The 16,166-nt window shown below is 47.0% G+C and overlaps 1 protein-coding gene across 1 annotated transcript; it reads right to left on the reverse strand.

The window, feature by feature from the left end:
* Positions 1-888: 888 nt before the first annotated feature.
* Positions 889-14,383, reverse strand: LOC111842168 (excitatory amino acid transporter 1). Its single transcript, XM_072714266.1, has 10 exons — positions 14,122-14,383; positions 12,799-13,050; positions 11,397-11,534; positions 7,653-7,857; positions 7,197-7,239; positions 5,023-5,294; positions 4,425-4,658; positions 3,222-3,416; positions 2,979-3,113; positions 889-2,117 (listed from the first exon to the last, which is right to left on the reverse strand). Exons 2-10 carry the CDS (start codon positions 12,977-12,979, stop codon positions 1,907-1,909), a joined length of 1,614 nt encoding a protein of 537 aa, XP_072570367.1. The 5' UTR covers positions 12,980-13,050; positions 14,122-14,383; the 3' UTR covers positions 889-1,906.
* Positions 14,384-16,166: the final 1,783 nt, after the last annotated feature.

Genomic DNA, 16,166 nt, shown 5'->3' on the forward strand with positions numbered 1-16,166 from the left:
TCTAAAAATATATTCCCATGCTCTACAACATCTGTTAGAAAACAATGAATCAAAAAAAAAAAACCATTACAACATTGTGTAGTCGCATTTGTTAGAAGGCTCAGTTTACCTACACAATACAATACAAAAGGAAATTTAAATAGACTATCAGTGAAGAAATCCAAAAAGAAGAGAATGCAGTTAGGAAATCTGATGTTCCTTTTAGCAGTATGTCCGTGTGAAACTTCTACTCTGCTCCTCCTGCTGTGTGCTCCTTCAGGCCTCCTTCAGTCACACACTGTGAAGGAGGCCTTTCATTCCACGACGATGCGTGATAACGTATTTTCAAAAAATCATAAATCTGGACCAGATCATAAAAAAAACACAAACATAGACAGTTTTTTTTTTTCCCTAACACCATAGACACAGAAATCGGACCCCTCAAAGCTAAGTACTATAATGCCATTTTGGGATCTACGGGTCTTCCAGGGACAAAAAGCAGGGGCAGAGCAGAGACCCCCCCCCCACCCACCCACCCCACAAATGCCAATATAATCGGGGAGGTGCAGCTCTGCCCCCCTGCATCACACCCGATTCTCCTTCCACATCAGCCATCCTCGGCTTTCCAAACGAGCTAAAACTGTGAGAAGATTTATTAGTACGCGGATCTACTTTACATTCACAGGATGGTGACACGTCAAAGTGTGCAGGACCACCCAGGGCCTCCAGCACGCCTCCTCGAGTACGACGCACGCTTATTCCCTGCCGTGCGAGCACGGTGCCCACAGCGCAACCCAGGAACACGTGGGTTTGTCCTTTAGCAGAACGGACCTGTTCGGTCCGAAGGAGGCTGTGTTAATCTCTGCCCAGTCCATAGTCTATGAAACTCTCAGGCTTAACTGCTGCCTGTTTTCTGTATTACACTGAATTCTCACCAATCACATGGCTTTCCAGGTCAGGCTGATGCTCCACTCAACTGTCCAGGATTGGTAAAGTCTATTCCCATTGCCAAAGTCCCGCCCTGCTCACTCTAACCCCCTCTAACCCCTCCTACTACGTCCAACTCCGGCATTGGTTCCTACCTCGGATGAGGCCACACCCTTGCGGCTGCTTCCAGCCAATCCAGCATTTACACACAGTCACAACATGCCTAATCAGCCCCTGAGTCCCCAACCCTAACCCTAAGACCTTTTCATATTCACAACGAGGGCAAAATGTTCAATATCTTTATATTCTTTGTTTTTTTTTTTTGTTTTTTGTTTTTTACCCCTTCAGCTTTTCAAGGACTTTTAGAATTGACCAGATCTTCCCTGGAAAATGTACAGAAAGGAGACATGTCTGACAGACATCTGATACTTATTCCACTTCCGGTAAAAACACTACGTGGTCCAGCAAGAGCTTGTACAAAAAAAATAATAAAAAATAAAAATAAAAAATGAGCAGTTCAATGTGGGAGAATCCATGTACAACCTTATTCCCACTAATACTCATTTGTTCAGTTATTCTAAAAAACATGACACTTAATGAAGCAAACTTATGTATAAGCAATTTGTTTTACAGCGGATATGTGACTGTCAAACCCTGTGTAATGAACCACTGTCAAGCTGAGATACGGTCACAGATCAAGATTGTGCCTGGGGGAGCTTATGGTGTTCAGAGAAATATGTCATTCATGTTAAGGGAACAAGAACAAACATTCAAATAGTCAGACAAACAGTACACATTGTAAATTCTGGGAACAAAAAAATGAAAAAGTAACAGACAGCTGACACCTGAAGCCTTTCTGAAATCGATGCCGATGGAAAAAAGAATCAACAAGAACACAGAGGAAATAAACAAAACTCCCCCAACAAAAACGGCGGCCATTCCATGGACAGGAAGGCCCGGGACAGATGTGGTGATGTCAGCAGAAGACCTGGAGGAGGACCTACATCTTGGTCTCGCTGTCCGATGGCTTCTCGTTCTCGTACTCGTTCTCCTGGGAGATGAGCTGGTAGGGCTTCTTCATCTCGTTCTCCTCCACCACGGAGTTCCCCATCTCCGCGTCCTTGGTCTGCAGCTCGTGCCGGGACAAATGCTCCACGATGCCCGCCCCGATTGAGTCTCCCAGCACATTGGTGGTGGTACGCAAGCGGTCCCTGTAGGGGGCAAAGGTCAAGGGAGAGTCGGGGGGGCAGAGGTGGCACGTTTAAGTGAAGCTGATGGCCAACCGACGGCATTTTTGCAGAACGGTTAATCACCTAATGTGTGACGGAACACATCAGGACATCCAGCCCTGATTGTTCCCGAAGAAGAAATGGCCACAAAGCTCAGCCTGAGGGCTTCCACCTGACTTGGAGCTCAGGGTCAATATTATACTCTTCAGAAACAGGTTTTTAACAGAAATCATTAATCCAAACCAGACAACTAGCATAATCAACCACAGTGAACTGCAGAACACGAGGGCATTATTGTTATACATGTAATTGTTACATGGCATATACATATACAGTGATGCACAAAAGTCTTAGGCAGTCAAAGAAAATATTTAAGGCTATTTATCTGGGTATTAACTATATATTTGCTGAGAAAAAAAACCACAATTTAGCATTAGAACATATGCTAATTAACAACACGATAAAAAATCTTTTTTCTTTGCTCCAAAAAGTTGCTATATTGGATAGACAAACATTACACTTTGGTTCCCAAGCTTCTCCTCAGTCATTCCACGTCTTAGTCATATTTTACCACCAGCTCTCTTAATTAATTAACATAATTGGTTAAATAACTCAATGAGGTATTGATTAGCCGTACGAGGTTTGCTAGTGGTCACACAGGTATGTTGGATGGTTGCTGCAAACACTGGTGTGATTTTAGGAGATGTTTTTAAATAGCTAAGCTGACACATTGACAGACATCATATCATAGTTTTACACCAACAACGAAGATCATTTAATCATTTTCTTAGACTTTAGAATTTTGCACAGTGTTGTATTTTTAAATGCATTTGTTATACTTACAAGAACCAATCCACTGCAATGATGAGCGTGATATCGTCGGTGGGCAGTCCCACTGAGGTCAGCACAATCACCATGGTGACCAGGCCGGCCTGGGGGATGCCGGCGGCACCGATGCTGGCGGCTGTGGCTGTGATGCTGTTTGGTAACACATGCGGTAGACATTCCATTAGTGCTGGATAACAGTGATTCACTGTGAATCTGACAGCCAAAGCTGACTGCCAGAGAAATTACACTTTGTTCTACCTGATGGTGATGATCTGCCCAAAGTTCATATCCATGTTGTTGACTTGGGCGATGAAAATGGCGGCCAGAGCCTCATAGAGCGCAGTGCCGTCCATGTTTATGGTGGCGCCCACTGGCAGCACGAAGCGCGTCACACGCTTGTCTACCTTGTTGATTTCCTCCAGACACTTAAAGGTGATGGGCAGGGTGGCTGAGCTGCATGAGAGTGGAGGACACTGCGATGACTCGGCCTGAACACCGTCTCTCCTGGCCTATACACACCCCCCTTAACACCATCTGCCCTGGTCCCTACACACCCCCCTTAACACCATCTGCCCTGGTCCCTACACACCCCCCTTAACACCATCTGCCCTGATCCCTACACACCCCCCTTAACACCATCTGCCCTGGTCCCTACACACCCCCCTTAACACCATCTGCCCTGGTCCCTACACACCCCCCTTAACACCATCTGCCCTGGTCCCTACACACCCCCCTTAACACCATCTGCCCTGGTCCCTACACACCCCCCTTAACACCATCCGCCCTGGTCCCTACACACCCACCGTAACACCATCTGCCCTGGTCCCTACACACCCCCCTTAACACCATCTGCCCTGGTCCCTACACACTCCCCTTAACACCATCTGCCCTGGTCCCTACACACCCCCCTTAACACCATCTAACCTGGTCCCTAACCAGCCATCTTAACGCCATCTCCCCTGGTCCCTATACAGCCCCCTTAACATCATCTCCTCTGGTTGCTATATAGTCCTCTTAACACCATCTCCCCAGGACCCTACACAGTCATCTTAACACTATCTCTCTTGACCCCTACACAGCCTCCTTAACGCCATCTCCCCTGGTCCCTAACCAGCCATCTTAACGCCATCTCCCCTGGTCCCTACACAACCCTTCAACATCATCTCTCTTGGTCCCTACACAACTACCTTAACGCCATCCCCCGGTCCCGACACAGCCACCTCAACACCATCTCTCTCGGTCCATACACTGCAACCTTAACGTTATCTCCCCTGGTCTCTACACAGCAATCTTAACACCCTGGTCTGTACACAGACACCTTAACAGGGAGCCCAACCTCATCTTCATATTAACATCTTAACACCATCTCTTCTTAACATCCAGGTCCTACATAGGATCAGCCCTCTTTCACACAAACATAAGCCATAAGATCTCGGTGATGGACATCTGATGGACACCTACCTGGAGGATGTACCTAAAGCTGTTATGAGGGCCTGCAGAAGGCCGGCAATGAAAACAAAGGGGTTTTTGCGTGTTATGACAAAGTAGAGGGTGGGCAGCACCAGGACGGCGTGAATGAGCAGCCCGATGATGACTGTGATCGTGTACATTCCCAGTTGGCCGCCCATCTGTGTGATGTCTTCCATCTCTACAATCTTGCCTGCGATCAGGAACATGATACCAAGGGGGGCATACCTGGTGGAGCAGGCAAGGGCAGACTGATAGTTGATAGCTTGTTCTCAAATCCATCCATCCATTAGTCATCTTTCGTAGCTACTTACCAGAGATGGAAAGTTCAGGTCCAGAAAATAAAAATCCAGACCAAGATTCAAGTTTCAACCAACGAGTTGAGTATAAAGAGTCACAGTCACAGAGTACTCAACTGGTTGGTTAAAACAAAACCTTGGTCTTGATTTGTACTTTCTGCACCAGAATTTTCCACCTCTGAAAGCAATAATAGCAACACATACCTATTTACAAACATTGCACACTTACTGAGCAAGTTCTGGTTTCAGTTTGACCATCTTGTGGATGCTCACTTACACATAGACTCACTCACCACATGATGATGGCGACCAGCCTCATGATGGCCTCGTTCAGGCAGTCAAAGAAGTCCCTGAGGGCCTTGCCTTGCTGCTTCATGTTCCCGATGATCAGGCCAAAACACATGGAGAAGACCACCAAGCCCAGGGCGTTGACACCGTTGACGGTGCCTGGAACGGGAATGATCTCCTCACGGGCAATCTCCTGGGTGTTGTTGGTCAGGTTAAAGATGGTGTCGTTCACTATCACCTTCACATGCACCACCCGCTTGCCATACTGGGTCTTAAACTGAAAGGAGGAGGTTAAAGATACAGGTTGGTATTTAGGGGTAAATCAAAAACAAAGAAGACAGAGAATAGGTGAAACAGAAAATAATGAATGTGACATTGTTTTAATGGTGCTTTCACACCTTTCAGTTAGATGGTGTTTTAATGGCATTATCAAACTATACAGTGACAGTGTTTTACTGGCATTATTACATTACTACATTGTACAGTGAGACTTGGTTTTACTGGCATTATCATACTGTACAGTAAGAATTGGTTTTACTGGTTTAATCGCGCAGTACAATGACATGGTGATGTGATAGCGTTATCACACTGTACCATGACAGGATGTTTTAATGACATTAATACATTTTCACAGTTACAGTATGTTTTAGTAGCATTATGACACTGTACCGTTACGGAATGTTTTAGTAGCATTATCACACTGTACAGACGTTGTCACATTGTATACTGACAGGATGTTTTAAATCCGTTATCAGTGAGATTGTGTTTTACTGGCATTATCACAGTGTACAGTGTAACTATGTTTTAATTTAATAATATTAATACACTGTTATTTCACAGGATGTTTTAATGGCACTGCACAGTGGGACTGTTTTACTGGCATTATCACACTGTATAGTGAAACTGTGTTTTACTGGCATTATCACAGTACACAGAGTGACTGTGTTTTAATGGAGATATCACTCTGAACATTGACAGGATATTTTAATGACATACATTTTTACAGTTACAGGATATTTAATAGCATTATGACACTATACAGTTACGGGATGTTTTAGTAGCATTTTCACACTGTACAGGTGTTATCACATTGTACACTGACAGGATGTTTTAATGGTGTTATCACATTGCGCAGTGAGATTGTGTTTTACTGGAATTATCACACTGTACAGTGTAACTGTTTTAATTTAATGGCGTTATCACACTGTACAGTGACAAGATGTTTTAATGGCATTAATACATTTTTGCAGTCACAGGATGTTTTAGTATTATTATGACACTGTACAGTGACAGGTTTTAAGGGCATTATCAGACTGTACAGCAAGATGGCACCCTAATGACATTACTATAACTGTCTTGTTTCGGTTCCAAGCTGCCATGTGCTCCTCTAGCCACCCTCCACGCGAACCCACACAGACTGTACTCCTTCTTTTCTGAATATCTGAATATCTGAAACTTCCTCCTCCGCATCCAGCTGGCTCCAGTAATCGGTCGGGAGCTCAAAGATCCCCCCCCGCTGCCCCCACTGACCGTGTCCTGCCTACCATAGCTCTGTGCTGAACGGCCCCAGCAGCCCTCCAGTGGACACGGGCCTCTTTCCTGCCCGCAATGTACACTGGACTGTCCCACACCCGCTGATTCACTCTGGGCCCACCATTTCTCCTTTATGTGGCTGCTTCCTCCCACAGATCCCTCCCTTGACGTTAATTGATGTCCTTTGTGGACCGGACTCAAAGCCTTTCCCGGCCCGGCGTACAGGCGCTGTCCCCTCCAACGTGGGCCAGACCCAGCCTTGTGTTGTATCTGCTGCCAGGCCCTGCCCCTCCCTAGCAGAAATGCTTTTCAAAACTGTCCCCCGGGCTGCAGCCTGAAAGGCTGAGTGAGTGAGAGAGGACCACAAAAGGCCTGTCTGCTTCTTGGCGAGGGAATGGGGGTTCTGCTACTATGTCCCGGCGCCGCTCATGGACAGCAGGGGGTTTACATGCTTAAAACACGGGCCAGGGAGGTCCAAAGCCCAACTCAGTCCCGGAAGCCCAAGTGCCCCACAGGACGCTGGCAGGAGGGGGGTCAGCCCTGCCGATCATCTGGAAGTAGAGATGGACCCTTGTCTTGGACAGTGTGTGGGGGGGGGGGGGCGAGGGGGATGTTTCTGAAATGACTTGGAAGGAGATGTGTTTACCTGCTGGGTGCAAGCCTGTACCAGGTTGGGAGGGAACATGTTTCTGGAATTAAAGGACAATGGTCACAGTCATTGTTGCAGTCACGAACAAAGACACAAATGGCATTTGATAATATTTCAGTATTCAGCTGAATAAACCCCACGCCCAGCAGTTTGCAATGCCCCCCAGGTGACCCCAGATTCCATTCCCACACCTCCTGCCCATTCCCCCTCCCCAGGCCACCAGGGGGTCAGGAAGGCCTTCTTAAGCTTGGTAGGGCTGCATTGTGATACACACCAATTAGCAATAATCCATTTGCACTGTGAACAGCGATGCGTCTGGATTTCATTACATCAGTTGACGCCCGCCTTGTGTCTCCATGGGTAATCCGTGATAGAGGTGTCTCTTTACAGGGGAGTGTTGTAACTCAACGCCCCCACTTGCCCAGAGCTGGCAGTCCCTTTGCAGGTAGGTACCTAATGAGGTCCAGGAAGGCATCAGCGGCGCTGACTTGCTCAATCTTCTGTTGCCTGGTGAACTCATCTTTGGAGCCTTTCCCCGGGTGGACGATGAGAACCATGATGATCCCAATGAAGACAGCTATGATGGTGGTGGTCATGTAGTACACCACGGCCCGCATGCCCATCTTGCCCGATGCCCTGCTGTCCAACGCTGCCATGCCTGTATGGATGGGGAAAGCCTGTGTCAGGCTCACTCTGTGATCACCCCAACCCTACCCCCACCCCCCCCCACCCCAAAACTTGGGATGGAAGACTGTCTCTGGTGCTGCTTTGATACTTCCTGCATGAAGCTACAGGTTATACATAATGGCCTTATATTGGATTGTAAATAAAAAGAAATGTTATCTAGATGAAAACTTGGATGACTGATTCCATAAAAAGCAGCTGTTGCGGTAGAGGGCGAGTGGGAGATGGGCCGTGCCGGCACAGGGCAGGCGGCTGGTGGGGAAAGTCCTTCCCTGTGGCTCACATGTGTGTGTTCTTTAATCCTGGAACTCCTCGCTGGGCAGAAGCTCCAGCTTTGTTTCTAATGGTATCCCCTTTCAAAACACATACCTCAGGTTCACACACGAACAATCCTGCCCTCCCACAGGCAAAAACAATACCCCCACAGTTCTCTCCCACCCCAGTCTACCCACCCTCTCTCTCTTCCTTTTACTCTCTTTTGGCCCCAAATTCGGGCTCAAGTGTCCCCCCCCCACCCCCCACTCTGTCTCAAGCCCAGCCTTCAGTCCTTATCTTTTCCCCTCTTTCCCTCCCTCTCTTAGGGACACTGTCACACTGTCTCACCCCCAAACTTGGGCCCCAGCTCACCCCTAAATCCCCCCCCCCCCCCCCCTCCTCTCTGACAAGCCTGGGAAAATTGTCCGCTTGCCACGGTCCCACAACGTCGTTGTCCCAGCAACAGCAAACACAGCCTCTACAATCACATCCCCACCACCAAAGAAATGGCACATTCTCGCCAAATGGAAACGTTGAGGGGGCAACTACATGGACAAAAGAATAAATAAAATGGCCCCTCGCTCTGGGCTACTTTGTCTGTCTCTCTTATATTCTTGATGAAGGAAAAGTGTAAAGCACCGAGGCTGAGCAATGTGTGTGAACGTGTTACCAGCATGTTAGCGACGATGCTAATGTCTCATCTTAGCAGGCAAACACACGACGCAACATCTGTATGAAAGATTAGAAAACATCACTGAAAAATATACACGCTAAAGTCCTCCACAAACTCATTAGTTTCCATATTTTTGGTAGACATTCATTTTTTAAATCAAATATTTAATCATCAGCTATTTCGTGATCCAATATGGACGCCAACTGCAAACCCATATGATCAATAAGAATTCCTGTACATGTAAACAGATGTACTGGTTGCTCTGTGATAAGCCTTAATGATGCAATGGGAACTGGACTGAGGTCAGTCGTATGCCAACAAGCCCGGTAAGCTGGCTCTGCCAACGGGCTTCTCTCCATCACCCCTCCCGCTCCGTCAATCGGCCATTGTGTGCCCCCCATGGAATTCCGGGAAACAATATGGCTTTGAAGGAGGAGACGGAGGTTAATTTCTGCCCTTTATGTGTGTGAAGCAGAGCAGGATGGAGTCTCATCACAAGTCCCACATTGCAGATTAGCAACAGCTGACAGTCCTAGACCAACATAGCAGTAGTCATCTTTTTTGCTCAAGCTCCCTCGCTTGCCTGTGCTCCCAGTATAGCACAAAGAGCTGACTGTCCCCCTGCCAGAACGGGCAAGCCAAGTTGTACTGAGGAATAGGTATAGAACTATTCAGGCGACAGAGTTCCGCTGAGCCTGAGTAACCTGTGCAGCCCGAGGTCAGTTATGGGCGATGACTTTTACCCCCTTTTCCTATTGGCTGGTTTATCTGCTCATCAAGCTGAGCTGAGACCTGTGATAGAGGAGAGTCACAGGAGTGGCTTAAAATGGAACCGCCCCCACACCTCATTCCAGGTCCTCACTTCCCCACAACTAAATGGCTGATCTGAGGTCAAAACTAAAAACTGATTTCTAAATAGTATGCACATCTGTGTTTTAGTTAGCGGGGAGTAAATGCGTCTTACAACAACCACAGACCTCTCCCCCACACTGCGTCTGAAGCAATCAGCTACATCAGTCCGCCGGTTATTTACCGATTGTCACTTGATAACAGCAAAAAACAAAACAAGCAAATGTGACGATAACCAGGTGGCAGTTGGTTGAGACACAAATGCACATTTCCAATCAACACCATTCATGCGGTTTGTTCATACTGAGAACTTAAATAAATTTACACAGACAAGGGGACCATTGTTGCAGCAGACAGAAGCAAGCAATGGGTGTGAGGAGCGCTGGTTCAGTGGGAGACAGCATGTGACAGGTCTCCATTGTGACCCTAACGAGGCCCTACCGATGACGTCATCCCCTCCCGCCGGATAGCACAAGACTTAAACAATGGGCTACTGGATATAGGGCCCCTTTTCATCACGCCAGCAGTACCTGGGAATCTCACAACGACATCACTCTTACCTGGTCACACCATATTCCTTACTCCCTTTACTTTTTTAATACAATACCAATGTGCTACCAGTGGTTACCTTATGATCCATTTTATGACATGATGATCTACAGCTGCTTCTGAAAGCATTAGCCAGCTTTTGCAGGACCTGTAGGAGCTACCTATACCACTCCTGGACCTCAGGTGGACACAACAGACACACCTCTGTAAAGGCCGAAGGGCAAAGGGCACGAGAACGCCAACAACGAGGCACAATCACATGGATTCCCTAAAAGTTCAAGATAGACTCATTGACAAATGGCTAATCACTGGCAGTCTTGTGAAGGTCTACTCCAAAGAACCTGGAATCTGTAATGTACTGCAGTCCACTTAGAAGAGGGAAATTCCTCAGTGCCCTAAAAGCAGCCAGCCTCTCCAATCAGTCCACGTGGAGTCAAAGACACAGAGAGCGGCAAACGTGGCGGCCTGAGCCAGATCAAACACTCAGTTATCCATACAGGTGCGTGTCACAAGCATGCCGCGCTTGTGCCAAAGCATACAAAGACATTCATGAGAGGTCATGACACGGCCCCGAAGCGCCCCCATCTGCGGCCCTAAAAGCAGCCCGCAGTGCTGCTCCCGGGATGTAACTGAGTACACTTGAGAAAACAGTGACTTTTTGTGACAGACTGCCTGAATGGGGGGCAAATCTCTGGGGTGCTTGTGGAAATTCAACCCAGTCAAACGGAATGAAACTCACTTGACAATTGCACATGAGAGCCAATTGCGTGAACTGATTTTTTTTTTTTTCATAAAAGGAAGAACTGGTGATGTGATTACGTTTTCATTGTATTCTATAATTTGATATTCCTGAGAGATTCAACGTCTTTTGTCTGAGGTGATTTTTATCTCCCGATGACTTTTCTTAAGCCGAGACTTTCACAGAGAGTTCAGTGAGCTCTCTCCCAGTTCATCCCGGCTATTGAGGTGTCAATGTTTCAGCAAGACCTTAAAACCATTACACAGCTACACTCGGTGGTCAGATGTTAAACCACTGCTTCATGAGCGATTCTCTCATCAAGTCACAGCACAGCACGACACAGTCTTTGAGTCTTTAAGGTGAGACCGACTGCAGCAATCCTGAAATCCAGGGTACAGGCAACATTACAGCTAGACCAGCAGAGGGAGAATTCAGCCAATGAACATACCTGTAATGAGGCTGGAGACCAGCAGGGGGAGCACAAGCATCTGCAGCATCCGCATAAGCAGCTCACCAGGGAAGGAGAAGTACTTCACTTCACGGTATGACATCTTGTATGGCCGCAGGGAAAAACCCAGCATTATGCCTGAAAAGCACACCAGTCCAGTATGGACACTTTAATACTTTGGTTTCCACCAGAAACATGACACATTAAACATTTTTCCGTTCGCTTAAATTAATCGTGAACTACAGAACTTCTGTGGACAGGATTTCAGATGTGAAACGAACAGTGTGTTTATGTGACTGGTAATACTTATAGACACCTTTCAAAAATCAGCAGCCTCTCCACCTATCCCTACACGGGCCCTCTGGCTACATCCTTTTTGCATGTCGGTAAGGAATGCGTCAGTGTGTTTCCAGTCAGCTCGACACGCCTGTGCAGACATGACCGCGTTGTGCTTCAGGTGACACCGCTCAAATCCAGAAGCATTTCACAGCAGCAGCAGCCAGCCTCTGAGGCTCCAGATGGCCTTTGCAGTAAAACACTGTTTGATGACACTTCTCAGTAAATGTCTCAGTGATTTTGTATTTATTAATGCACCTAAAAGTAATTTTGTTGTGTTACACAATGACAATAAAGTGCTTGAATTGAATTGCACTTACATCTCCTGTCCAGGAGTGCCGCTAGAGATTTTGGGCCCCATGAAAGCATATCATATTAGGCCCCCAACCCAGACCAATCAAATAATGTTCCAATTGTTTTTAGGGGCCCCTGTCACTCAGGGGCCCTTGGAGACGTCCTAACTTTTCCCTCCTTTACAGCACCCATGCTCTTGTCTTCTTGTAAGTTCAGTGCCATTTAAAATACAGTGTTTTTCTCATAGTTGTCAGGAGACACCTGACTGTTAGCCAATATTACAGCTGGACTTCATGCAAAAATAAGCTTTCAAAACATGCAGCTCTTGTCTACGTTCTGTGACCTTGCAGCTCCTTTAAGTAACTCCATATAAATACGATCGTAATTAATACTGTCACATACACTGCATATGCAGCTATTGCAAACAGAATCATTTTTGTTTGTTTGAGCAGTAAAGTGCTGGCGTCAGGCCATCTGTGTCCCTCTCATTGTTCCAGTTGATTGGCTGTGACCCTTCCCTCCAAACTTCTTCGATTCCCCCATTTTTGCAGCAGTTCACATTATGGATCCAACAGCAGCCCCCCAAATTTAAAGGAATACAGGCATGTCTTAAAAGTAATTACTACTCAAGTTTTCATTCATTTGTTATTTTGCAAGCGCTTCTTTAAACATTGTTGCCTCTTGCTTTGCACAGCAAATTGCATGGTGTCCCTTAAGTCATGCTGTACATCTTGGGGAAGAACCTCAGTAGTTTCTACAGGTTTCCACCTACCGATGATGACAGCGGCGACGGTGAAGATGACAAAAGCATTCCTTCTGAGGAAGCTCTTGACATCGTCCTTGGTGATGTCCTCCACCTTCTTCTTGGCCTTCAGAGAGCGCAGGTGAATGCCCTCCCGGATCTGCTGGACCCTGCTCCGAGAGCGCGGGTTCTCCCCGTTACTCTGGGTCATGGCTGCTGCTGGTGCTGCTCACTCCCGGCCGGCCTGGTTCACCCCTCCCAGTTTCGAACAAGGGGACCTCACTGGGGAGAGTATAAGCATGGACAGGAGTCACACATGCCACCCTAGAGGGACATCAAGAGTCAGGGCAGCTATAGGATGAGAGAAGCTTTGCACAAGCAACAGAGGTGGAAACTTCAGGTCCAGAAAGTAGAAATCTGGACCAAGGTTTTGTTTCAACCAACCAGTTGAGAATAAAGAGTCACAGTCACAGAGTACTCAACTGGTTGGTTGAAACAAAATCTTGGTCCGGATTTTTACTTTCTGGACCTGAACTTTACACCTCTGACACGGAAGACAGAATCCTGGTACAAACCCAGCCATCATTTCCTATTGGAATAACCCAAGAAATTGAGCCAAAAATAAATACAAATCTAGGATTCAGGTTGTGAAAACAGACCCAGGATGGATCTGAGGAAAGGCAGAATGCAGCTGAACATGCCACAGATGGCAGGCAGCAGGGTGATGACCTCCATCCACTTCTGCATCTACCGGAAACTCAGGTGTTTTGTTTATATGTTTCAGCTCCCAAGCAAAATAAATGCTGTAGATCTGAGTCAGAGATGTTTACTGACATGGTTCATACTGCTATTTGCATCACAATATTAATTAAGGAATTATTTAGGATGCTTTACCTGTCGGTCTGGTAATTCTGGCTGATTTGTGGCCAATCAAGGCAACCTTGTGAACTAAATCCTTTTACACTCTCCGCTCCCCCACCCTCAGGTGTGGATACCAAGCTGAGGTTTAACTCAGAAAACAAATTCAAGTCTTACACTAAAAATGACTATTAAACCCAAAGAAACCAGTAGAAGATCAGCACACCTAAGAAGTCCTTTCCCTCTCAAAAGTCAGACGGCAAACTGCCTTCAACAACTTTGAGGACACGCGTCCACACGCTGCAAAGGTCTGAGTATCGCAGCCAATCCAGAAAAACTCCTCAGCAGTGCACAAGTCAGAGACCTTGCTGTCAGGGGCTCCCCGTTACGAGGATGGGCACTCAGAAAGCCACACGCACACGAGGGGAAGAGACCACAGCAGTGCGACCGGAAATTGCCATACGAGCTGGAAAGTAAGAGAAGGTGCTGACAGACCTGTAGCGTTCAAAGCGGTGCTTCTCCCAAATGTCTCCCTTTCCTGTACCGAAGGCACTTCTCTCCACAGAGGAAAAGTCCTGATGCACAGTTACGGAGTTGACTAGCCCAGCAGATAACAGAAGGGAGCAAAGCAGCCAGAGACGGACCGGTAGGCGGGGAGAGCCTCGGGAAGACTGAGGGCGCCTCTCATGCTGCAGACCCTCAGAGAAGTGGGAGGAGACTGCCAGCTCAGCTCTGGGGAGGGAAGAAAGGAGAAGCCCGCCCCTTTGGACAGAGGGGCCCGGGAAATAATGAGGGAGCCCAGCTGGGGAAAATGCGGACTTGTTCTCTCCTCAGTTCGTCTCAACCTGCTTTCACAATGTCGATTTGGCTTTATCAGAAATGCAAATCCGGGCTTCCGTGATGTACAAGATCGGGGCTGGTTCACACTGGTGTACTGGGGTGCACTAAGATAGAGACACATACAGAACTACATTTAAACTGGGTAAGAAGTGCTGGAAATGCAGCATATAGGAGTCGATGAAGAATTAAAATGATTCTGGGCAGATACCTGCTGGCAGACTGACTTGATGGGAATTGTAAGCTGATCACCCGGCTAAAGGAAAAGTTGTGAAAATGAACAAACAGGAGAAAAAGTTTGCAGTTTTTTTTGTTTGTTTCTGCCTCTGTCTCCCTTTTTCCAGCACATTGTGATCAACACTCTTATAACACAAGTAAAGTGTCATTTGGGGTGGGGTGAGCTGAAGGGGGGGGGGGTCTAAAGCAGTAATGAAAGAGTCTTTGTTGGAAAAAGAAAAAAGAAATCCACCAGTGAGAAAAAGTTTATTAAGTGTACCTCAGCTCAGGAAACGTGGGGAAAAGGCTTCGACCAAACCGTGTAAAAGTGCACTTCTCAAACTACACACAGAGACTTCATCGTAAGGTGTCAGAAGGACTGTTTTGAAGAAGTAGCGACGCCTAATGTGCCAAATTTACTGACATCTTTCAGTTTGCACGCCTGTTTACATTTGAGGACCCGTGACCTGCACATGAATGAATGGAAAGTTGAAAGTACAACTACGACACTGGGTTTGCATACCGCAAAAATATGCAATGAGCCCCCATCGCTTGCTGTGATGTCCTGGAGGAAGCACCTAAGGAAAAAAATAAAATGCACCCAGCTAAAGTTCAGCTCTTCAAGCGCAACGGCGGGCTTGCTGTTACACTTTGAGAATGAATGACGCACAGCCGGCTGGTCGAGAAAAATCTCCATGAGTAAAACAGAACCAGTTGTGCAGATCTGCCTGCTTAACAGTTTCCGGGGTTATGCCATTGAAACATGGGTGTTAATAGGCACTGCTACCTTAGATCCTCCATTAGATGAACCCATCACGCCTGTACACTATGGGACAGCGAACGGGCTATGGGAAAGGGGAACATTAACTGAGGGTATGTTCCCTCAAAGCTTATTTGAAAAACTGCACCTGGATATCAGCCATCCAGCTCACTCACCTATATGTTTGTAAAAATGCACAAACCAGTAATACCCCACAGGGTGATGTCTAGCTCAGTGGGTTAGGAGATTCTGCCTGTAATCAGAAGATTGCAGAGTCAGCAGAGTAATTTCCCCATTGGGCCCTTGAGTAAGGCCCTTAATCCCGAATTGCTCCAAACACTACCTAAGCCTGCCGTCACAAAACATGTATATTATCTCAGATAAATGCATCCACTAAATATAACGTACCCTCCATGCCTTGTCTGGCTGGTCTCCATATGTTTTTGTAGTGCATAAAGGTAGTGGACTACTTAATACAAAAGAATGACTTTTAAATGGGTCCTTCTTTCAGCAGAACACTCGAGATGAACGGAATAACTGGGGACTGGCTGAGTGACACAGATGCTCGTTTTCTCCCCAGGCCTAATAGCTCTCCGTACCCATCAGTTTAGCCTGTTGTTGCCCGGTTCCCGGGAGAAGGATGCTGATGCTTCCGTAGGGTTGCAGACCTGGGGGGTTGTTTTGAGTTCTTCCCCGTCCTGGCTCCCTGGCTGCTATGCGCAGCTAG

The sequence above is a fragment of the Paramormyrops kingsleyae genome, chromosome 7 (genome assembly GCF_048594095.1).
Source record: "Paramormyrops kingsleyae isolate MSU_618 chromosome 7, PKINGS_0.4, whole genome shotgun sequence".
Classification (NCBI taxonomy): Eukaryota; Metazoa; Chordata; class Actinopteri; order Osteoglossiformes; family Mormyridae; genus Paramormyrops; species Paramormyrops kingsleyae.

What these genes read in the sequence shown, in the direction of transcription:
- LOC111842168 (XM_072714266.1), bottom strand. Translation starts at nt 12,979, where the DNA reads ATGACCCAGAGTAACGGGGAGAACCCGCGCTCTCGGAGCAGGGTCCAG. An exon ending in GGTCTCCAGCCTCATTACAG is followed by an intron (nt 7,858 to 11,396) that starts GTATGTTCATTG and finishes CCATCCATACAG; the next exon opens with GCATGGCAGCGTTGGACAGC. An exon ending in TACAGGCTTGCACCCAGCAG is followed by an intron (nt 5,295 to 7,196) that starts GTAAACACATCT and finishes TCCTCCTTTCAG; the next exon opens with TTTAAGACCCAGTATGGCAA.